Below are 25,466 nucleotides of genomic sequence, written 5' to 3'. Positions count from 1 at the left end.
TCATTTACCCAGCACTGGCAGCTGTCGGAGGCTGCAACAACATGAGCTGTCAGCAGAGGGTGCCCTACACCAGCTATTCTCTACCATGATTCTGTGAAACCCTACAGTTCCTCCAGAGGTTTCTAGGGGTGACCCATTGACCCCCCCATGTTCTGGTGCCTGCACAGTTCCAGGTTAAGCACCACTTGGTTAGTTGCATGACACCAATGATCTTTTTTAGCTTGCTGTAAGGACATTCTTCACACTGACCACCAATGTAAGGGGCATTTCTTAGTAGGGGCTCACTAAGATCTGAAAATTGTTATAAGGATAAAATGGTTGGGAAAGGCTGCCCTACACCAGTCACCCCATACTGGTGGCTCTGAGGCTGCAACAATATAAACTGTCAGCAGAGGGTGCTCTGCACCATTTACCCCACACTGGCTACTTTTGCACAAATCAGAGACTGTGATTGGATGTTTTTTTTTTTTTTTATCAATGAATATTTCTCTTGTGTGTGTGGATTGTGCTTGAAATACTCCATATTCCCATCGCACGCGTTCCTGGAGAAATCTCCAGCGTTTTGGGTTCTGGATCAGAAAGCCACAATGAGGATATTTGCCAGCACACCATGGATCATCAAGTAGAGTCCACACGGTTTTTAATAAAGCATAATCACATCGCAAAAAAGTTGGTGCAACGTTTTGTTGTCTTGTAGGACCCCTTTGTCATTAATGTTCACATGCCTGACAAAACGGTCCTGCGTGACTCTGAAACGTTGCACTAACTTTATTATGATGTGATTATGCTTTATTAAAAACCATGTGGACTCTACTTGATGATTCATGGTGTGCTGGCAAATATCCTTGTTGTGGATTGTGCTTGATTCTCCCTACACGGCTAAGGCTGGCCATAGACGGAGCAAATTCCACTCACGGGTTGCAGAAAAAAAAAATTTGCTTGATTCCCCCATCAACACAGACAGTGCTGATGCGGAAATCCCTCCGGGCGGGTCACTGCCTTCTCGATCGATCAACTTCGTACATTCAGCTTGCCCATTAATGGTTCGAATCTTGGCTGGTTCCTGCTGAACTGGCCGGGATTTAAACCCATGTATGGCCGGCCTAACTCTGGGCTTTTGCAGTTCAGTCCAGAGAATCCCTGCAGCCTTTCTGGAGATTACTCTCTGTGCCCCTTAAGCAACTTGTCTTTATTATTGAATCCTTACCCTACAACACGGACTGTCATTGGATTCTTCAGCCACGTCTACAGTCATTAGGCAGAGAGCTGTATTATTGTGGAGCATCCAGTTCCAGGTTCCGTGTCATTCTATTGCCCGATAAAAGACTTGGTTGAGGAACACAGACAGCATTTTACATGCATGCAATCCCTATCATCCACCTGAGTCATAGTTTTAGTTATGAGCAGATATTGTTGAATGACGGTTGGCAGCCCATAGTTTGGAATATACAGTATATATGTGACCTCAGCGTACAGAAATCTGGAGCCGCAGAGATTTATGTGAGTTGGGTGAACTCACTACAAATATATGACTAAGGCAGATGGGTGTTAAATCGGAGGATGTTCTCCATCTAGAACCAAACTTCGGGCCTCTGCCCTAGTTGATTTACTCCAGGATGCAGAAAAGTCCAGGATGTAAGCTGCAGGTCACATTTTCCATATTAGAACTTGATGTCATCAACCATAGAGAGTGCCCTTTCTATAATAAAGCCTGCAGCACATTCTGCTCAAGAATGGCTGGGATTTGTAGTTCCTTAACCGAAAACTGCCTACAACATACAAGATAGTACTGTGCATATCAAAGGGTTACCAGATACTTACTAAATGCATTGCCTCCTGATTGGCTCTCTGTCTGCGGAGGTCTGCCTTAATAAACCCTGCAAGACAGATTTGTGTAAATAGAGAAGCAATATTGTGGGTGTCATAGACATTATATAAGGGCAAAGGGTCATAGGGTTTTCGTACTTACCATAAAAAAAAATTTAAAAAAAAACATTTTTTTGATGTCCATAGTAATTCAGAAATTTGGGTTATACTGCCTCCTAGAGGAGGACTTGCAAACAGAAAAATGGTAACGTGAACCCAAGTATAACCCCCTTCTCTAACCAACATGCCTTTGTTTTATGGTAAAGCATGGATGGGACCTGTCAATGGACTTCAAGAAATGGATTTTTACAATAAGTACAAAAATCCTATTTCTTTCTTGTCCATTGAGGGACACAGTAATTCAGATACAATCTGGAAGTCCAAAAGCAGTGCGAGTGAGGTGTGAGCAACACAGTAGAAAACACTAACTGGCCTAAGAGGACTGGGGAGCCTGCAGGCCAGAAACCACCTGAAGGACCAATGTCTCATTCTGCATGGATGAGGTTGAAACCCTCTACTGGATAGGGAGAGTCTGCCAACATGACCATGGGGAGAGCACGAAGGGTCCATTTGGCACTGCAGAAAAGGATAAGAAAGATCACCACCAGAGGGGAATGACACATGGAGTCAACCTGAGCCTGTGAGAAGTTGATTAACCAGAACCCAACAAACACAGGTCGACCAAAATGAGACTCCCAACTGGGAAGAAGGTACAACCTAATGTGCTTAATAGAACACAACACTGGAGATAATCCCTGCAGGAAACAGGTGTTAAAGAGGACCAAACACAAAAGAAAGGTCCAGGTAAACAAGACAAGGTGGTTTACATTGGAAGGCCAAAGGCCTGTCATGCTTGCCCCTTAGGGCCAAGGGAATAAAACTATGTGACTAAGGGAGGCTGCCTAGCTAGACAACCAAGCTTGCTAAGTTAGATACACCAAAGAATGTACTTTTTTTAAAACAAAGAAGTTTATTTAGATTTTCACAAAACAAACAATCTATTTCGGGTTAGACTTGAATACAGACAACATACATAGATCTTTTGCATAACTTAGCAGAGGAAAAGAATTAACAGCAAAAGCATTTTCAAGTTGACATGAGCTTTTTGTTAGACATTTCAGAAAATATTACAAACAAACTCATTAAGGGTACTGATCTAAGGTAGGGGTGCGAGGGATCTTGCCGAACATCCTGAGGTGATTCACCCCAATCTCACATATTCAAGGAGAGACCTAGAGACCCATATGTGGGGGGATGGGGGGGGGGGGTGGGCAGTGCCAGGTATAGTGGGTAATGATCCACCCTCCTCAGTCAATAGTCAGGTGCTTTGCCTTCACCCACGCTGCCCAAATCTTCTCAAACTTTTTGGGACAGTTTCTTCCCATGTATGTCATTTTATTTAGTGGCAACGCGTTTGGTGGGTGGTTGGGATTGATTCCACTGCAATAGGATTCCTTTCCTAGCATATAGTGTGGTGTAGAAAATAAATAGTTTCTTTCCCCATGTGACTTCAAGAAAATCACAGATACCCAGCAGAAGAGGTATTGGGCTATATGGGACTTGCATTCCCCCTACAGAGTTAATATCAGTAAGTATACTTTTCCAAAATTCCACCACTCCAGGGCAGGACCAGACCACATGAAAAAAATCGGCATCATCTGAGCTACATCTAGGGCATCTCACTGTTCTATCAGGGTAAATTCTCGCCAGGCGTGTTGGAGAGTAGTATGCCCGATGGAGAAATTTCAATTGCATAAACCTATCCCTCGCCGAAATTGCCAGGGGCAGATATTGCTGAATTCCCTCTTCCCAATCCCCATCCGCTAACTCCGGAATATACAACCGCCATTGCTCGCATAACTGGGAGACTTTAGATGTGTCTCGGGTCGCAAGCATATTATATAGTGTGGACAGTGTTTTCCCACTATCCGGATCTTTGAGCGCACTTTCCACTGGTGACTCTTCCAGAGCCAGCGGACCGGGGAACTGGGACCGGAACGCATGTCGCAACTGATGGAACCTAAAAAACATATGATTCGGCAGATCTCTTTCTCTTTTCAGAGCTTTAAAGGAGATTAGTTGTCCCTGGGATACTATATCCCCAAGGGTTGTAACTCCGTGTCTGGCCCACACGACCGGATCGGGGATGGAACGGAAATGAGGCAGACGAGGGTTGCCCCATAAGGGAGTCGCTGGGGACCAGTCACTAGGTCCCGAGAGCTGTTTACGAACTGTATCCCACACCTTAAGGGTCGCTCTCATGGGACGGGTCACATGCAGATTTGATCTAGGGCCTCTATGCACCAGATTCCTCAGCTCCGCTTAGGAGCCGAGCAACGCCGCCTCCGTGGTGGAAGCAGGGTTGGCCGGTTCTTCTGAGAACCACTATTTTACAGTCACCAATACCGCCGCCCAATAATATTTCAGGAAGCAAGGCAAGGCCAAACCCCCCAAGGTCCCTGGTAGTTGTAATGTTGCCCTAGCTATTCTAGGAGTCTTCCCATTCCAAATGAATGAAGTAATAATACTGTCCAAGTGTCTAAAGAAGGTTATCGGTATGGGGATCGGGGTTTGTCAGAATAGATATGTAAACTTGGGCAGTACCAACATTTTTATTAAGTTAACACGGCCAACCGGGGTTAGTGGTAAAGATTTCCATGTGTTACATCTTTGGGATAGATGGTTGACCACAGGGTTTAAGTTAAGGCTGATATATTTTTTTAAGTCTTGATGGATTTCCACCCCTAGATATTTAAACTGGGGAACCCTACACAGCTGCCCATCCGTCTGTAGGGGGACGGACCCAGCCTGTAGAGGGAACAATACTGACTTTCCCCAGTTTATACATATGCCAGAGAACCTCCCAAACCTATTAATTACCGGAAGGGCCTCCTGTAGGGAAGTACCATCATCTTTAAGGTAGAGTAAGGTGTCGTCAGCATATAACGACACCTTTTCTTGTATGGGTCCCCTCATAATCCCCCAGACCTCAGGTGTGGCTCGAAGAAAGGCGGCCATAGGCTCTATCGCCAGGGCAAAAAGACCCGGCGATAGCGGGCACCCCTGTCTAGTTCCCCTGCCCAAAGGAAAGGTCGGGGAGAGTACCGTGCCTGTGCGTACTCTTGCCGTGGGGGCCTTGTACACCATCCTGACCCAGGAGATAAAGACCGGACCAAACCCGAATCTGCGAAGGACCTCCCAAAGGTAGCCCCACTCCACAGAGTCGAAGGCCTTCTCCGCATCAAGAGAGGCCACAATTTCGTCCCGAGCATCTCCCTCCCCAGAGGCCAGGACCGCATACAACCTACGAATGTTTATGTCCGTGCCTTTACCAGGCATGAAACCTGATTGGTCTTCATGGATAAGGGTAAGTATTATTTCATTCAGACGCTGGGCAAGAATCTTAGTCAGTACCTTTGCATCCGAATACCAAAGAATGTACTTAATAGCCCACAAGGGCCTGAGGAAACCCTCCAGGCCACAAAAAAAAAAAACTCAGAGTTTGATCCGACAAAGTCAATACGACAGAAGGATAAGGGTACCAGAAGACACAGCCACAAGGGTTGGCAGATGTGATAAACTCGGACTTAGCCACAGACATGAGAGATAGGGACCGCCAAAGGACTCAGAGGTTGAAGCTAAATGTTGTCACTGATACTCCTAGTGGACCCTGGTGCCTGCATAAGAAAGCTGCAAGCCCTGCCTACTCCTTAACCACATCTATGGTTCTTGAAAGCTCCTGATCCCCGCAAGTCCAACAAATCATCAAAAGCTACAAAAGCAAGACATAAGTGCTAAGAGCATTCTCCTGAATAAGGACTAGAACAAAGGAAGTATCTTGTGGCCTTCCTCCAGGAGGCTGCTGATCAGCCAGGGAGGGAGGACCAATCCACTGGTAATGAGGTCCCATAAAGTAACCTGGACAAGCTCCGCTGTCAGCAAAGAGTACCTGCAGTAGCGGGCTAGGGTGCTGTACCTGCTGTCAATCCAGAGGGACAGCATTTTCCAGAGAAGGTCTTTGCGCACTGTGAAGGACATGAGGTGCAGCCAGGTGCACACATTGCTCCCCTTAAAGCAGACCGTAAAGTTGAGAAGAGACAGATTCAAAGGTAACACCCATCTGAAGGACCATTCGAGCAGAACGAACATACTTGGCATTGACCTGCAACGTTCCCTCTTAGAGACTATGGTATTGTAACACTTATACGGTGTCCAACAGAATCCAAATAAAAAAACTTAGCCAAGGTGGGGTACTCAGATGTGAAGAGACTATTCAGAGGGAACAAACGGTAGTCCCGTGGATGGAGTTTATCCAGCAGCTGAAATGCACCAGATACAGTAGAAAGAGCCTATCCTAGTGACCTGAAGAGGCTAAAGGATTACACCAAGGACTATCAGGTGTGGGCCTTTTCAGGGATGGCTTGATTTAAATCACTATTAAAAAGGCTTGATTTAAATCAACTCGATTTAAATCATAATTTTTAAAGAGCAACTGTCATCTCTGTCCCGCAGCGGCTCCTCCTCTGACCTGATGACTCACCGACAGTCCCATTGACTTTAATGGGATGGCTGGTGATACGGCAGTGACACACCATGGTGAGGGAAGTGGCAGCAGCGGGTGAGTGGATGCCCACTAACAGGCGCTGCCATGATGGATCTGAAATGACAGATGCTCTTTAAATGTAAGGACTTATTCTTGCTGGTAGAGCAAGCATATTTAATATGTGCAAATAAAATGAAGGTTTCCTATTTAGAATAATAAGCTGTCAGGTTAGTAAAACAGCGATATCAGAACAGATTCAATCATACAGTTTGTAGTGTACATAGGTTTGTAAAACAATGGGATAAAGGAATATTCCTGAACTTTTTTTTTCTTATAGTTACTGTGAAATTGTGTGAATGCATCCATGCAGTGCATGTTATCTCAGCTTGCTGAGCTTGGATTGATTGAGTGAGTTTACCAAAAATGTAAATATTGCAGAATATACAGCCTCATGCTACATGACTAAGTTCCATTTCATGCTGAATAAACAAAATTATTAATGTATCCTAAATAGAAAACTATCAGATACATTTTTACTCCAAAAGCATTTTATTAAAATAAATTTGATAAAAATAAAAAAAACCTGGATTTAATTTTAAAAAAAAATCTGATTTTTTTAATTTTTTTTTTTAGAAATCATCGATTTGTATCCACCCTGCTTAAGCTGGACCACCTTACTCCCTGGTGACGGGTGGTCACTAATGCTGTAACTCAGCAAGCCCCGACCTGAGTGACTCTTATAGGAGTCAAGTCCTTCAGAAGGGTGCCGACTACAAGGATCCCCAGGGCTGACTCTCTTTACAGGACACCTAAGCACCGCACAATGGAGATGTCAGGAGAAGGCACCAAGCTGAGTATAAAAGCCAATGCTCCGAGAAGCAAGGGTAGTGTCCCAGCTACACTGATGATCCAGATCCTTGTCCAAGAAGGCAGGAGGTGGAGCTGACCCTGGTCAACCCTGTAGATCAGGGAGTCCATCCATAGACAGAATGATCCTGAGCTGTATCATGTATCAGAAGGGGCTGTTTGTGTCTCAGAGACAGGGCTTTCTTGAGGAAGGGAGAAGGGTTACAAAATTTCATGAGGCCTGGGGCAAGGGACCCGTGGTGGGAAGAACCCGGTTAGAGATCTTGAGCAGAAGCACAGAGGAAATGAAAAGAAGCAACAGCAGCAGTGGCGGCTGGTGCTCCATTTTTTTTTTGGGGGGGGGGGGGGGGTTGGCAAACAAACCACACCAATATTAATTCGATATTGTCACATAACCAGGTGGGCTCGGGGCGCAGTATTTTGCTCCCTGAGCCCACCCTTTTTGAATTACAACCTTAGGCTCTAATCATGTGCTAAAAAAAAAACAAAAAAAAAACATTGAAATCCATGCATTCGGCGCCCTGCATGTAGATTAGGGGCCGGGCGCATGGATTAGGTGGGAGGCACCCCGGTGCTTCTAATGGAGCAGTCGCCACTGAACAGAAGCAGGCGCCAAAGTCAATAAATTAGTCTGAGGTCTAAAGGGGGGCTCCTTGCACCTTCTGGAGAGAAGAGCGGCCCCTGGATGCACAATCAGCCCCCCACTTAAAGAAGTAGGGGCACATTTTCTTTCAGCGGGTTAAACAGAGTTTGAACCCTATGGACCAGGCGAGAGTCAGACTCAAGGGGCACCTGCTGCATAAGTATATGCAGGAGAAGGGTGAGATTCAACCAACCATTCCCTACAACTTCTAGGTTGGGGGTCGAAGAACTCTCGGACCTTCAGTGTCATTACTAAACACAGTGTCCAATGCATGGGGGAGGAGATGATGCTCCCCTAAGGCTAATGGAGTCAAATACTCTCTGGACATGTCATCAGTATCTCAGTTGCCAAACACATAGCCCTGTGCATCTGTATGGACATCAGACCCATATAGGATATAAGTTTAAATGACTGTAACAAGCCATCACAACTAAAGCATAAGGCTCCAGACAGTTGCTCCCCCTGCTCTCTGAAACAGGAGTCCATCCCAGCTGAGCAGAGACTCTCATTGAAGGAACCTAACCCACTTTGAGAAGGTCTGATAGATAAAGGTCGCTGTCATCACATGACGGAGGGCACAACCAGCCAGCTCAACTGACATTTGAGAGGGATTCTAAAAGGTAAGCACACCCTCTACCTGACTGGTGGTGTTCCTATTTAGGTTGCACACTAGTTTATTTACAGCAGGAACACTCCAGCTTATTGAACTTCTTCTCAAATGGGAACATTCCCAGCACACTCACAAGTGGGGCACAGGAACCTTCAGGGTGCTTCTAGTTTATATAGAGAAATGCCTCATATAGAAGGTGTAATGGGATACTCTTTGCAGCTCCAGGACCTGGCTGGAGACAGCAGGCTGATCCTCCAAAGGCATGGTAAAATGCACTGTATCAATAGGGTCCGACACAACCCCCTGTAAACATGAGTCCTTCAAAAACATTCTCTTTAGAAGAAGACTGTTGGGAATCTGAGTCAAAGATGGTTTCCAGAGGGTCAGAGAGAAACTCTGCAGGGGATGTCTCTGGAGCATTTCGAGACACTTGGTGCTCAATGTCCACAAAAAGTTGAGCATACATGGTCAAAAAGTTCTGTGTGCACATGGAGGTCCCTAAAGATGAAGCTGCGGAATCAGCATAAAATGATCCAATAACAGTGTGGTACTGAGTTCCTTATTGCAACTTCTGGTTCCTTCAGAGGGTACCGAGTAGTTGCCCTCAGAATATAGTATGGGTTACTGGCAGGACTGTCTCCTCTGTCTTTTTGTGTAGAGATGTTGTGCCAATGTAGCAGTAATGTAACTAGGCCCAAATTGTGAGGCAAGGCCTCAGATACAAACTCAGGCAGCTGATGCTGATGGTCACACAGCTGAAGGTGACCAGGTCATTGTAGAATTCCACAAAAGCTTGCAAGCAGGAGCAGTAGCGGGATGATCCTTTCTCTTATGCTGAGTGGCGGGGCAGAGAGCACAGTACTCCACACAATGGATGATGGAGTGAAAGTGTGGCAGTGGTGGGAATTTTGAAAATGTACCGAACAATGTTGAAGAATATTAGAATGTGAGGTAGCTCCCTCTGGTTGGGTTTCAGCCCAACCAGCCTTACTCACTAAGTGACTCTTTAGAAACCGGGCCACACCTGGGGCTAAGCCATGACTCCAGACCTAAGAAAACACACAAAGATCTGGAAAGCACCACAATGCAGATCCCTGTGCTGAAAGGTCACATTTTAGGCTAGCCCCACACATCCAGTGAGGTCCAGGTAGCTGCTCTCTTAAATCTTGATTGAAGTCTGCAGAAGGAAAATCCATGAGTAAAAAAATAAAACAAAGCAAAAAATGGTTATTTTTTTTTCCAGCAGATAAGCTGGGGAAAAGATGTGCATCATATTAGGACACTAGTAAAAAACAAATGAATGCTGTGTGTGTGTAGAGGAGGGGGTTATTCTGGGACTGGCTTACAGTTTTTCTGTTTGGCATTGTCCAATCCTGCTGAAAATGGTAGTATAACCTGACTGTATCTGAATCCATGTGTCCCTCAATAGGCAAGGAAGACATTAATATTATACAGAATTTATATAGCACCAACAGTTTGCACAGCACTTTTCAATGTACGTAAGACCATGCAGTTACAATCCAATTCAAGACAAGAGGGTTAGGGGAGCCTTGCTTGTGAGAGTTTACAATCTAAAAAGGGAAGGGCAAATGTTACAAAAAGGTAATGACTGTGTGGGGATGAGTTGATGGAGAAGGTAGAAGTTTCGTTGTTAGGTAGAGGTGGGATAGGCTTCCCTTGAAGAGATAATTTTTCAGGGATCACCTACAGACGGACAGAGAAAGAGAAAGCCAGAAAGACTGTGGTAGGGAGTTCCAGAAAATGGGAGAGGCTTTGGAGCAGTCCTGGAGGCGAGCATGGGAGGAGGTGATGAGGGAGCTAGAGAGCAGGAGGTCTTGGGAAGAGTGGAGAGCTAATTGGGTGATATTTTAAGACAAACTTAGTGATGTAGCTTGGGGCAGAGTATTTAGTGGTTTTGTATGCTGTTAACCCCTCCCTGCCAACCGCCTCCCGTCCCTTTAAGAGTTCTGAAAGCGGAGGTGGGCCTTTGGGTCATGTGACCGCTGTGATTGGCTGTCACAGCAGTCACGTGATCGGAAAGCTCCCGGTTGCAAGTATGCATCGGGAGCTTACCAATCCCCTCCGGCTACCATGCTGGGATCGTGCAGAGAGCGCGCTCTCATCATGCCAAGTTGTTGACACAGGACTGCATATATGTGGCCGCTCGGCTTTAAGGCCCACCCACCGAGAGGCCACATATATGCATACTATGGGCGCCAAGGGGTTAACCCACGGATAAGCAGAAGCCAGTGGAGGGATTGGCAAAAAGGGGTAGCAGACACAGAGCAGTTGGGTAAGGTGGATGAGTCTGGCAGCAGCATTCATGATACATTGAAGGGGGGATAACCTGTGTAGAGGTTGGCCAATGAGGATGGGAGGCATCAGATAAAGAGATTAGTGGGGAACAACGCTTTAGTCTCCATTGCAGTGCAGCACACCACACAATTTCCTTTTTTCACTCCATTTTATTTGAAGTGCAGAAAAGGGACACTTCATTCATGTCACTGCATAGCAACGAGGTGCACCGTGCTGCTGTACAGTGACATGCGATCCAGCCTGGAATGCTGCAATAAAATGCAGCACGTCTGCATTTTATAACATATCACTGCAGAGGAGCTCCAGGTTGCATTGCTGCAGGCTGCATTGTAAATAGGACACATAGAAAACAACTGTTTTCAGTGTGTCCTGGCGGCAACTGGCGATCTTACAGGGGGGAAAAATGTGAGTCACTGCAGCATGTGTGAAATGGCCCTAAGTGCGGCAGGGGATTACATACCTGTGATAATGGCACCAGCCAGCAGGAAGCTGCACAGAAAGAGGTTTCCAGCCCGAACACTAAATCTCTCCAAAATCTGCCCTTGTGCTGTTGTGAAGATCAGTCCAAACACCTGCATGAGACACACAGACCATGAAACATACATACTGCAATACTGCAAAACATACATACATACATACTCCAGCCCTGCTGGATGATACATGATAAATGGTTTTCAACATTTTTTACAAATAAATATGTGAAAAGTGTGGTGTACATTTGTATTCAGCCCCCCTGAGTCAATACTTTGTAGAACCTCCTTTCGCTGCAATTACAGCTGCAAGTCTTTTTTAGGGATGTCTCTACCAGCTTTGCACATCTAGAGAGGGACATTTCTGCCCAGTCTTCTTTGCAAAATAGCTCAAGTTCTGTCAGATTGGATGGAGAGCGTCTGTGAACAGCAATTTTCAAGTCTTGTCACAGATTCTCAATTGGATTTAGGTCTGGACTTTGACTGGGCCATTCTAACACATGAATATGCTTTGATCTAAACCATTCCATTGTAGCTCTGGCTGTATGTTTAGGGTCGTTGTCCTGCTGGAAGGTGAACCTCCTCCCCAGTCTCAAGTCTTTTGCAGGTTTTCTTCTACGATTGCCCTGTATTTGGCTCCTTCCATCTTCCCATAAACTCTGACCAGCTTCCCTGTCCCTACTGAAGAAAAGCATCCCCACAACATGATGCTGCCACCACCATGTTTCACAGTGGGGATGGTGTATTCAGGGTGATGTGCAGTGTTAGTTTTCCACCACACATAGCGTTTTGCTTTTAGGCCATAAAGTAAAATTTTGGCTTCATCTGATCAGAGCACCTTCTTCCATATGATTGCTGTGTCCTCCACATGGCTTCTCACAAACTGAAAATGGGACTTCTTAAGGCTTTCTTTCAACAATGTCTTTCTTCTTGCCACTCTTCCATAAAGACCAGATTTGTGGAGTACACGACTAATAGTTGTCCTGTGGACAGTTTCCCTCACCAGTTTAGGTGGACAGCCATGTGTTGGTAGTTTTGCATGTTAGAAGAGTATGAGGGATGAATGTAAGGCAATTGTGACCCTAAAAAAGATACCATCCCATAAAAAAAAACAATTACCAAATGAGAACAAAAATGGGGTGGGACCTTACATGTACCTTGCATGGAAATTAAAGATTTGTTTTTTTTTTAAGCCTTTTGGTATGTGTATTTATTGGTAGGTTTGCAGTTGTGCCATACTCTTTCCATTTTTGGATGATGGATTGAACAGAGCTCTGTGAGATGTTCAAAGCTTGGGATATTTTTTTATAACCCAACCCTGCTTTAAACTTCTCCACAACTTTATCCCTGAAGGTCTGGTGTGTTCCTTGGCCTTCGTGATGCTGTTTGTTCACTAAGGTTCTCTTACAAACCTCTGAGGGCTTCACAGAACAGCTGTATTTATACTGAGATTAAATGACACACATGTGGACTATGCACTAATTAGGTGACTTCTGAAGACAATTGGTTCCATTAGATTTTAGTTAGGGGTATTGGAGTAACAGGGGCTGAATACAAATGCACACCACACTTTTCACATATTTATTTGTAAAAAAATGTTGAAAACCATTTATCATTTTCCTTCCACTTCACAATTATTTGCCACTTTGTGTTGGTCTATCACATAAAATCCCAATAAAATACATTTCATTTTTTGGTTGTAACATGACAAAATGTGGAAAATTTCAAGGGGTATGAATACTTTTTCAAGGCACTGTAACTGTCCCTGTCCTCTGTAGACATAGCATCAGCCATACCTCCTTCTGAGAACGCCACCTGAATACCTCTCATGCTGATCCTCTGGCTTTAATACTTTCTGAGTATTAAATCTTTTGACCTATTTGACCACAAATCCTGATCCTGAGAATCTGCATCTGGCCCAGGTTGTCACAGTCAGATCCTGGTTAATCTTCTACCACTCATTAGTGCGAGTCCTAGACTAATTACACCTTGCAGCAACAACAGTTAGGCTACTTATTGACCAATAATGAGCCAGCAGAGTCCATCACAGTGTACAGATCGATTGGGGAGATGCAAGCCCTGAATCCAGATATATTCTACACAACGTGGTACAAAGCGTGTCCTTGAAGCGGAGTTCCACCCAAAAGTGGAACTTCCGCTTATTTGATTTCTTCCCCCCTCCGGTGCCACATTTGGCACCTTTCGGGGTGGGGGGACCTGTTTTTGACCGGTCCCTGTCCTCACTTCCAGGAGACAGTGCCACCACGGCGTCCCTCAGAAGTTCGGCCCCCGTACTCCTTCCTCCGCCGCCAGGCCAATCAGAAAGAGCTGCACGCTTTGTGCATGCACAGTAGGGAACCTACTGCAGATGGTGGCGGAAGAACCCGACAGTCGATCCAAAGATCGGCCGGGGCGCCGACGTCGTGGGCTTCCTGGACAGGTAAGTGTCCATATAGTAAAAGTCAGCAGCTAACAGTGTTTGTAGCTGCTGACTTTTCATTTTTTTTCCCCCAGGCTGGACCGCCTCTTTAAAGACACCAGGCACCAATTTTATAACATTTAAAGAAAAACACATAAAAATCAAAGTGTTTTAGGTGATTACTTGCAGCGTTTTTATTTTTTATAGCGCACTCCCTCCTTGTACATCATAGTGCTCTCCTCTTTTGGGAGTGTCTTATTGTATGTGCTGGCCCAGCCCCTCCGCCCCTCCCCTCACCTCCTTACATACACTTTTATCTAGCTGCCAGGGGAAGAGTAAAGGCGAATACTATAGATTATCGCTTTAGTAACAGCGTCTGTTGGGGCCCCTGACATCACATTCAAGATGGTGGCAGCCAGCAGCGGTCTCAGGCTTTCAGATATCTACAGGCTTTTACACGTAAAAAATATGCATTAAATTTAAATGGATACATAACCTTATGGGAAAATTGTTGTTGAAATGAATGGTCTGGTGATAAGGTCTCTTTAAGGTCTCTTTCTGTTTCCATACAAATAAAGACTGTCCTCTCATTAACCAGGACAGGAGTGGCAGTCCCTGGGGACCACATTGGGTGGTGCCTTTCCTCATGTCTCGGCCACTCATATTTCAGATGAAGAAGGGGTTTTTGCCATTGCTTTTTAGAGGAGCATTTAGCAATCTCTGAAAAGTTTAAAGTACAAAGCAGGCGATTGTTACAGAGTTCATGGAATGTCTGGAACGTTGAGAAATTCTTAATCCTTTGTGTGCAGGCGGTATTTATGAGCCATCATTGAAGGTGCATGTGAGCACCAGGGCCGAATAGATCGGGTTGACTTCACACTCGTCATTTCTTAGGACACAGTTTAAGATGGAGAGGTATTTTTGGGGGAGGGGGTCATAGTTCCCTGGGGGGGTCTTTATTGGAAGAAATCTAAAAACTGGAGAATAATGATTCGCCTTCTGCACACCATCCTCCATCTAACACCATTCTGGCCCACGCACGATACAGACATGATGTGATCAGAGGAACCATACGTGTGCACAGCCTATTGCATTAGGGTGTGCACCCCAAAGCTAAAACATATTTGCGTGTGTGCGCATGTGTATATGCAGTATATTGACGGTGTCACCAGAGCAATGGATGGTGTCAGTAGGGCAGTGGACAGTGTCAGTAGTTTTGTATTTATTTATTTTTTTTAATTTTTAAGAGCCCGGTTAGAGGGCTTTGGTGAAATATCAGGGGTCTAAACAGGGGGACTCTGCACCACATAGGGTGTTCCCAGGCACACCTGGCACTCCCTGTGCGCATGCCTAGGAGAGCAACAGTGACGTATGAAGTGTCCAATCAGACATCACCCACCAACTGAATAGACAGGCCCCAACTGTGCTCCATTGATACTTCCACCACCCCGGGGGTCCTCCAACTGTTTTTGCCACTCCTGGGGACTCTTACGTCTTCCTGCTACCCCTGAGGGCTCCTCACTGATTCTATCATCTCTGGAGGCTCTTGACTTTTCCTGCCACCTTGAGGGTCTCCTAACTCTCTCTGTCACCCCAAAGGGCAGTTCACTCTCTCTGCTAAAGGGTCCACTGACTCTTCCTTTCACCACTAGGGGTCCCTAGCTCTTTCTACCATCTCTGGGGGCCACTGACTATTTCTGCCACCTCTGCAAGCCCCTGATTCCTCCCTCACGCCGGTGGCCCCTAAGTCATCCAGCCACATCTAGGGGCTCCTGACTCTTCCCATCACACCTGGGAGCTCCAGGCAGGTGCACACCTATACTATCACACACACATTATACACACTTACTTGTGCAGCCACATTGAGCAGACCTGATGATGTTCCTTCTGATTCCGGATGAGTTAATTCTGCTGCAAACTCGAAGCCCAGAGGGAGATAGCCCGTCATAAAAAACCTGGATGATCCAAAACAGATGTTTCATGGTCATAGCACCCAGAAAGTGACCCCCTATCCATATGCTGATGCTGCCTGTAGGTGAGAGACCACCAGGTCCCCACACAGGGTTGAACCCTCTCATTTGACAATTTATTGGACAGTTCCGCCACCATTATCCTCCTGCAGACACTGTACATCACAGAACATACTGTATAGGGGGGGGATCAGCTGCCACAAAGATTGAGCTACACTGGGGAGCCCACAGCCAAACAAATAATATATTAAAGCACCCTCCGTACTCACCCCAGACACCCAGCCGTGACAAAGACCGCCCAGAGGAATTCGAGATCCAATATAAATGTGAAGACCACCATTCCAACCAACGATAGGACATAGACAGCCAGCGTCGTCTGTCTGAGAGATACAGGAGTGAGACACTATAAGAGAGACCTAGGAGAGAATTACTCCGAGGAGTGTTGACGGGGGGAACAGGGAGGAAAACCTAGGAGAGAAAGTGAGACATGGGGGGACTGAAGGAGAAAGAGTCACGGCAGAAGGGGGGGGGAGTTGACAGAGGAAGACAGGAGGGACAAAAAGACAGACAAAGGGGGTAGGAGAATGGAGAAAGGAAAAAAAAAAAACACACAGGACACCATAGGCCACCATCTTGCTCACTTGTATGTCTTGGTTCTGTCCAACCAGAGCCCAGTGATAAGAGCACCACACATCCCAGCGATGGTGATTGTCAGTCCGATGCGGCCGGCATTCACCTCCTCCCCCTGTTCAAGCAAGAAAGTAAAAATTGTGGGCACACGGGGGAACATGAGCCTGGCACACACAGGAGGGCAGTAAGCCTGCTGCACACGGGGACCACAAGCCTGCTACACACAGAAGGGCTGCGAGCCTGCTACACACAGGGGGGCAGCGAGCCTGGTACACACAGGGGGGCAGCGAGCCTGGTACACACAGAAGGGCTGCGAGCCTGCTACACACAGGGGGGCAGCAAGCCTGGTACACACAGAAGGGCTGCGAGCCTGCTACACACAGGGGGGCAGCGAGCCTGCTACACACAGGGGGGCAGCGAGCCTGCTACACACAGGGGGGCAGCGAGCCTGCTACACACAGGGGGGCAGCGAGCCTGCTACACACAGGGGGGCAGCGAGCCTGCTACACACAGGGGGGGCAGCGAGCCTGCTACACACAGGAGGGCAGCGAGCCTACTACACACAGGAGGGCAGCGAGCCTACTACACACAGGAGGGCTGCAAGCCTGCTACAAATTGGACAGTAAAGCTGGTACACATTGGACAGTGAGCCTGACACAGGAGGGCTGTGAGCTTGGTACACACAAGAGGGCGGTGAGCCTGGTAAATATGGGGGCGTGAGCCTGGTACATAAGTGGTAGTGAGCCTGCCACACATGGGACACAGTAAGCCTGGCACACACAGGGCAATGAACCTAGAACATATGAGGCTGTGAGCCTTCCACACACACACACACGCACGTGTTCCTGAGCCTGGTACACATACAGTATCTCACAAAAGTGAGTACACCCCTCACATTTTTGTAAATATTTTCTTATATCTTTTCATGTCTCAACACTGAAGAAATGCCACTTTTCTACAATGTAAAGTAGTGAGTGTACAGCTTGTATAACAGTGTAAATTTGGTGTCCCCTCAAAATAACTCAACACACAGCCATTAATGTCTAAACCGCTGGCAACAAAAGTGAGTACACCCCTAAGTGAAAATGTCCAAATTGGGCCCAAAGTGTCAATATTTTGTGTGGCCGCCATTATTTTCCGGCACTGCCTTAATCCTCTTGGGCATGGAGTTCACCAGAGCTTCACAGGTTACCACTGGAGTCCTTTTCCACTCCTCCATGACGACATCACGGAGCTGGTGGATGTTAGAGACCTTTCGCTCCTCCACCTTCCATTTGTGGATGCCCCACAGATGCTTAATAGGGTTTCGGTCTGGAGACATGCTTGGCCAGTCCATCACATTTACTCTCAGCTTCTTTAGCAAGGCAGTTGTCATCTTGGAGGTGTGTTTGGGGTCGTTATCATGTTGGAATACTGCCCTGCGTCCCAGTCTCTGAAGGCAGGGATCATGCTCTGCTTCAGTATGTCACAGTACATGTTGGCATTTATGGTTCCCTCAATGATCTGTAGCTCCCCAGTGCCGGCAGCACTCATGCAGCCCCAGATCATGACACTCCAACCACCATGCTTGACTGTAGGCAAGACACACTTGTCTTTGTACTCCTCACCTGGTTGCTGCCACACACGCTTGACACCATCTGAACAAAATAAGTTTATCTTGGTCTCATCAGATCACAGGACATGGTTCCAGTAATCCATGTCCTTAGTCTGCTTGTCTTTAGCAAACTGTTTGCGGCCTTTATTCTGCATCATCTTTAGAAGAGGCTTCCTACTGGGATGATAGCCATGCAGACCAATTTGATGCAGTGTGCGGCGTATGGTCTGAGCACTGACAGGCTGACCCCCCACCCCTTCAACCTCTGCAGCAATGCTGGCAGCACTCATACGTCTATTTGCCAAAGACATCCTCTGGATATGACGCTGAGCACGTGCACTCAACCTCTTTGGTGGACCATGGCGAGGCCTGTTCTGAGTGGAACCTGTCCTGTTAAACCGCTGTATGGTCTTGACCACCGTGCTGCAGCTCAGTTTCAGGTTCTTGGCAAACTTCTTATAGCCTAGGCCATCTTTATGTAGAGCAACGATTCTTTTTTTCAGATCCTCAGAGAGTTCTTTGCCATGAGGTGCCATGTTGAACTTCCAGTGACCAGTATGAGAGATTGAGAATGATAACACCAAATTTAACACACCTGCTCCCCATTCACACCTGAGACCTTGTAACACTAACAAATCACATGACACTGGGGAGGGAAAATGGCTAATTGGGCCTAATTTGGACATTTTCACTTAGGGGTGTACTCACTTTTGTTGCCAGCAGTTTAGACATTAATGGCTGTGTGTTGAGTTATTTTGAGGGGACAGAAAATGTACACTGTTATACAAGCTGTACACTCACTACTTTACATTGTAGCAAAATGTCATTTCTTCAGTGTTGTCACATGAAAAGATATAATAGAATATTTACAAAAATGTGAGGGGTGTACTCACTTTTGTGAGATACTGTAAGACGCACACATGGGGCAGGGGGCACTTACCGGGTAATGTTCTAACACCATGCGGTTCAGTAAGGTAGATAGGGAGTAAAATGCACCTGTGTTCAGCCCTAAAAAAAAAAAAAAGAAATTATATCAGAATAAGACAGCAGTGAGCAGAGGACCAGTGCTGCCATCCATCTACCCAACCACCAACTCACAAAGCGATTAAGTAATTAATATCAGAGGCTACTCCTGGTATCAGAGTGGTTAAAGAGGACCTGTCTTCTGCACTGCAGGTAACATCAGGAAACTAAGGCCTGATTCACACCTATGCATATTTAGTGCTTTTTGCATTTAGCAGATTTGCACTACAGTCCATTTAACATGGTTTCCTGTGAAACACGTTCTGTAGTACAAATCTGAAAAATGCAAAAAGCACTAAAAATGCATAGGTGTGAATCAGGCCTTAGGTGTTAATTTACTAAAGACAAATAGATGGTACACTTTGCAAAGTGGTGTTGCACTCTGCAAGTGCAATTGCTCCAGAGCTTAGTAAATGAGGTAAAAGCTTCACTTTGCAAAGAGTACCCAAGAAAAATTTAAAAAAAAAAGTATTTTTGCGCGCACATGATTGGATGATGGAAGTCATCAGAGCTTCTGCTCATTTACTAAGCCCTGGAGCAACTGCTCTTTCAGAGTGCACAGTCTATTTACTAAATCAACCCCACAGTGTTAACACAGTGTTAAGAAAACCGCAGCTACAAACATTCAAGCGCTCACAGCACTGCAACCTTGCAAGGATTTAGTACCTCATGGTGGGCCTCCCACAGCCCATATTTCCAGTAGCTTCATGGTCATCCTCAGGCTTCCATTTGGCAGCCTCACCATCATCCCCAGGCACATTATCTGGCAGGGTCATGGTTAACAAGTTCAGTTCAGATCATAATTTGGGCAGAGCAGATGAACATTTTTTTTCTATTCTTGTCCATTAAAGCTGAACTCCATACACATACTCCAAATACAGCCCCTCAGCCCCCTCCCTCTCTGGAAAGCATGACCCAGCAGGAATCTCTACCCAGGAAAGGTGTTGCGGAAGGGTGTGTGAGTGACAACAGAGGAGCATAGAATTCTAATCATCCCCAGCAGCTTCCCTTATCCCTAAGCACACATAACAGAAAAGTAACCCAACAAGTAAACACGAGCTGCAGACAGATAGCAGGTTGATCCACCCCATGCGTGGTAGTACACATTGCATAATGACTTTTAGGACTCTGAATCAAAAGACAGATATTGTAACAGAGGCCCCATGCTCAGTTTGATTCACAAGCTCAGTGGGTCAGAGCAAGACTCTGCAAGGTACTATTGGGCATGCTTGGAGCCTCTGCTCCAGTTGTTGAGCACAAAAAGCTAGGAAGTCGAGAGTGAATATGGAGGTCCTTGTGGAGGAAGGCATAGGCCACATTGAATGGAGCTGAGGAAGACTCTGATGAAGATTACCCTGAACAATAGAGGTTTCCAAAATCACAAGGGGAGCATGGGTCGAGGTCATCCATGGTAGTGGGACTGTCCTCTGTGTGTCTTTGGGAAGGCATTGTAGCAGTAATGCAACAATGCCGAATGTGAGGCAAGGCCTCAGGAACTTATAAACCTAGGCAGATGGTGCTGATGATGGTTCCAAGTGACCAATCACTGCAGGAGGGCAGTGGAATCAGATCAGAGATCAGATACAAGAGCAAAAGCAGCAGCAGGCTGCTGCTTCCTCTAGGCCACATTATGTCACATATGTCAAAAACCAGGCCCGCAGGCCAAATCCAACCCACCAGGCCTTGTCATGTGGCCCACACATCCAATTTTGCAGCCGGAATGTGGTAGACCTCCATTCTGTGACTTTTGGCGCTTACTCTCCACTCCCGATCCTGTCACTTGTAAACACAGAAGCCTTTTGTGTTTACAAGGGACAATTTTGCTATCAGTAGCTGCCAGAACAAACGTCTATCCCCACCATGGCAGGGCATGGTGGGGCTAGATCTTCAGAATCTGAGAGAGAGAGAGAACATTTTCTCTGAAAGGTGAAGCAGAGCCACCAACACAGGGAGCTACTAGAGCTGGGCCAGGTAGGAGAGAGTTAACGAGGAAGCTTTGGGGGTTGGGGTTGCACACTGTGCATAGTGCACCCCTAAACCCTGCACTCTGTGCACAGCACACCTCTGAACGCTGCACTCTGTACGTAACACTCCTGAACCCTACATTCTGTATATAGCTCACCCCTAAACCCTGCACTCTATGCATAAGGCACCCCTGGGAACTGCACTCCCTACAAAGCACACCACTGAACCCTGCACATAACGCACTCCTGAACTTTGCACTCTGTACGTAGTGCACGCCTAAACTTTGCACTCTGTACGTAATACACTCCTAAACCAAGCATTTTGTGTGCAGTAGACATGTGCAATTTGTTTGGTTCCGAATTCGTTAATTTTGGAAATATCTGAATTAACGAAAACCCGTTTACCAAATTTTTCTGAATATTCGTAAATTGGAATATTCATAAATTCGAAAATCCCAAAATCTGAAATAATAACTAATAATAACTTAACAAACATCTACTAGGTGGTCGCTCCACTAGGTCACTCTGCACTCTTTCCTGCCATTCAGCCTAGAGCAGGTATGTAAAACTCAATATCATTGCGGGCCGCATCAGCACTTACATGGGCCAATTGTATCTGGGGTGCGCTGCGCACTAGACATGTGCACTGCCGAAAAATCGTTTTAGTTTTCGCTTCATTCATTTTTAATTTTTTTTTATTTTTTCGGATCATTCGTTATGATTGCAATTCGTAAATTCGTAACTTCGAAAATCCAAAATTAAGAAAGAAAATCGGATGATCCCTCAGCATTAACCCTTACCGCAGCGAAACCAGTGGTGCTGAGGAATTTGAAAAGGTGTCCAGCTGTACAAATGGTGAGGCAGCTCCTGGTGCTTCAGTCAAACCATCCTTACTCACTAGGTGAGTCTTCAGAGACAGGGTCACACCTGAGGCTGTGCTATGGTTCTGGACCTGGAAAGAGCTCCACAGTGAACACAGTATACAAAAGGTTGGGAAAGCACCATCATGCAATGCCCAAGGTCACATCCGGGTTAGTCCCGTACATCCATTTCATTGGCTTCCAAAGCTGGTGCTGAGGATATGCAAATTCAGATAGCTGCTATGCAGAGACCAGCTGAAGCAGTGGTATAGCAGGGAATCTTGATTGAAGACACAGAGGAAAAAATTCCATGAAGCAAGGAAAGCTAGCAAAAAAATGTTTGTTTTTTTCCCATACATTCTGCCTCAGTAGTTGGATTACCCCCTTCATATATTTTGGCTCTATAGTTAGATCCCCCCTCCTTACATTCTGTTGACATAGTTGAGCATGTGACATTACAAATAAGAAAAATATGACAGAACATTGACATTAGTACACACTGAGCTCCTCAGCCCAACCACATCACTCCCTAATGACCCTTCCAGCTGTCATGTGACCCACACCGCTCTCAGCACTCACCGTATGAGACAACCAGCAGGATGAAGTTTCGGTTCTTCAGTAGCCGCAGTATGGACTGTTTATAGGAGTACTGACCCGCGGGAACAGAGAGCAGAGCAGCCTGGGCCAGGGTTGGTGGTTGGGGGGGAGCCTCCTGGAAGACTGAAAACAACACACAGTTTATTACAGTCTCAGCACTAAACATACGGCTGTCACTACACGACTGCTATTTCAGACACAGTTGTCTCTACATGTCTGCTATTCCAGATACACAGCTGTCACCACATGTCTGCTATTCCAGACACACAGCTGTCTCCACATGTCTGCTATTCCAGACACACAGCTGTCTCCACACGTCTGCTATTCCAGACACACAGCTGTCTCCACACGTCTGCTATTCCAGACACACAGCTGTCACCACATGTCTGCCATTCCAGACACACAGCTGTCTCCACACGTCTGCCATTCCAGACACACAGCTGTCTCCACACGTCTGCTATTCCAGACACACAGCTGTCTCCACACGTCTGCTATTCCAGACACATAGCTGTCTCCACACGTCTGCCATTCCAGACACACAGCTGTCTCCACACGTCTGCTATTCCAGACACACAGCTGTCTCCACACGTCTGCTATTCCAGACACATAGCTGTCAACACATGTCTGCTATTCCAGACACACAGCTGTCTCCACCGGTCTGCTATTCCAGACACACAGCTGTCTCCACATGTCTGTTATTCCAGACACACAGCTGTCACCACATGTCTGCTATTCCAGACACACAGCTGTCACCACACATGCCCTTTTCCAGACACACAGCTGTCCCCACATATCTGCTATTCCAGACACACAGCTGTCACCACACATCCGCTTTTCCAGACACACAGCTGTCACCATATTACTGCGATTCCAAACACACAGCTGTCCCCACATGTCTGCTATTCCAGATGCACAGCTGTCTCCAAATATCTGCTATTCCAGATGCACAGCTGTCCCCACATGTCTGCTATTCCAGACACACAGCTGTCTCCAAATATCTGCTATTCCAGACACACAGCTGTCTCCACACATCCGCTATTCCAAACACACAGCTGTCTCCACATGTCTGCTATTCCAGACACACAACTGTCTCCACACATCTGCTATTCCAAACACACAGCTGTCTCCACATGTCTGCTATTTCAGACACACAACTGTCTCCACATGTCTGCTATTCCAGACACACAGCTGTCTCCACACATCCGCTATTCCAGACACACAGCTGTCTCCACATGTCTGCTATTCCAGATACACAGCAGTCATTACACATTCGTTATTTCAGACACACAGCTGTCTCTACAATCCAGCCATCTCAGACACAAAGCTGTCTGTACATCACCGCTATTCCAGATACACTGCTGTTACTACACCTCTTCTACTCCACACACACACAGCTTTCACTAAACCTCTGCCATTCCACACACACAGCTTTTTTACACCTCAGTTATATGTGAGTAGTCCTCGGGTTGATGCGCACCGAATATTACCAGGATGAAGAGGAGGCTGGCGACAGCTGCAGTTCCATAAAACATGATGCTGATGTGATACGATAGCCGGTCTATATCTTCAATGTTGGGGATCAGGACTGGTGGCAGGAGGAAGCCCACTGCGACACCTAACTGGAGCAAAGAGGAAGACATCACCACCATGAACTGCCACCATCATAACTATCCCACTGCAACACCCAACAGAAGTAATGGTGAGATGTCACTGGCACGAACTGCCACCATCATAACTGTCTTACTGTGGCATTGAACTAGAGCAAAGAGTAAGAGGTCACTGGTACAAACTACAAAGAGAAATGTTGAGATGGGTTTGAGCAATAGGGTGGGCCCACTTCCAAGATAATTTGAACAAGCGGAAAAAATTCCCCCTTCACTGGACTTTAATGGCCCAACTTGTTAATAGTGCAATAACAGTATAGTAGAGCAAAGAAAAAAAATCAGAATGATATATATAAAAAGTATATATTTTTTTTTTAACAACGGATAAAAAGATAGATGTATTCACAACAATGGTGGCTGGTGAACATGTAGGTCAACATAACATAACAAAACTATTAAGGTATAATACTCATGGGTCCAGGACTACCATGATGTAACCACCATGGCGAATGTCAATGGGCAACACCCGACGCGTTTCAGAGTCCCTTCTTTCTTCAGGGGTGTGTACATTGATAGAGCATATTACTCTTATAATGGAATGAAAAAATAATAGTAATAAAAAAAAAAAAATACATCACAGCAAACACTAAAGTTGCTTCCATTAATTTCTCATAATTTGTACAGGATTGGACTTACATGTTGACATAAGTTTGTAGAGAACAAAAGCAACAGCCACAGAATAGTTAAAAATCCCGCCTTGACTACTGCAACTCTCTCCTTAATGGCCTACCCTTACGCAGGCTATCCCCCTTCAGTGTATTATGAATGCTGCTGCTAGACTAATACACCTCACTAATCGATCTGTGACTGCTGCCCCTCTCTGCCAATCCCTTCACTGGCTTCCCCTACCCCACTGTATAAAATTCAAAATGCTAACCACAACATACAAGGCCATCCACAACATCGCCCCCATCTACATCACCAACCTCATCTGCAGATATCGCCCAAATCGTGCCCTCCGCTCCTCCCAGGACCTCCTGCTCTCTAGCTCCCTTGTTACCTCCTCTCATGCTCGCCTTCAGGACTTCTCCAGAGCCTCTCCCATCGTCTGGAATTCCCTGCCCCAGTATGTCCGATCAGCCCCTATCCTGTCCACCTTTAGGAGATCCCTAAAAACTCACTTATTCAGGGAAGCCTATCCCACACCCGCATCTATTAACTTTTGTATCACCACCCCCTCCCTTTAGAATGTAAGCTCTACGAGCCGGGCCCTCCTGTATTGAAGTTGAGCTGTCCTCCCTCTACATTGTAAAGCTCTGCGTAAACTGTTGGCACTATATAAATTGTGTATAATAATGTCCATCCAAGGATCCAGGGAGACCAAAATAGCTCACAAAACCAGCAGAGTCCAAGTGAAAACCAGCGAGACCAGGCAATGGAACACCTCCAAAGAGGCGGAGGCAGGCAGGAATATATATAAACCATGCCAA

At 46.2% G+C, this 25,466-nt stretch overlaps 1 protein-coding gene across 5 annotated transcripts in view; it reads right to left on the bottom strand.

The window, feature by feature from the left end:
• The window catches only part of FLVCR2 (FLVCR choline and putative heme transporter 2), a 43,902-nt gene that overhangs the window by 1,408 nt on the left and 17,028 nt on the right, over positions 1-25,466 (bottom strand). For 2 of the 5 annotated variants that reach the window (XM_073608889.1, XM_073608890.1), the window contains exons 3-10: positions 23,850-23,991; positions 22,355-22,495; positions 18,869-18,936; positions 16,346-16,449; positions 15,974-16,084; positions 15,584-15,689; positions 11,306-11,417; positions 1,822-1,877 (exon numbers count right to left, since the gene is read on the bottom strand). In XM_073608889.1, coding sequence (XP_073464990.1) covers positions 1,822-1,877; positions 11,306-11,417; positions 15,584-15,689; positions 15,974-16,084; positions 16,346-16,449; positions 18,869-18,936; positions 22,355-22,495; positions 23,850-23,991 — 840 coding nt within the window. Of the gene's footprint in view, positions 1-1,207; positions 1,309-1,821; positions 1,878-11,305; positions 11,418-15,583; positions 15,690-15,971; positions 16,085-16,345; positions 16,450-18,868; positions 18,937-22,354; positions 22,496-23,849; positions 23,992-25,466 lie in introns of those variants that run through there. The other 3 variants (XM_073608891.1, XR_012237040.1, XR_012237039.1) reach the window with 3 other exon arrangements.

Source organism: Aquarana catesbeiana, linkage group LG13 (assembly GCF_042186555.1).
Source record: "Aquarana catesbeiana isolate 2022-GZ linkage group LG13, ASM4218655v1, whole genome shotgun sequence".
NCBI lineage: Eukaryota > Metazoa > Chordata > Amphibia > Anura > Ranidae > Aquarana > Aquarana catesbeiana.
This window is presented reverse-complemented; position numbering and strand designations above follow the sequence as displayed.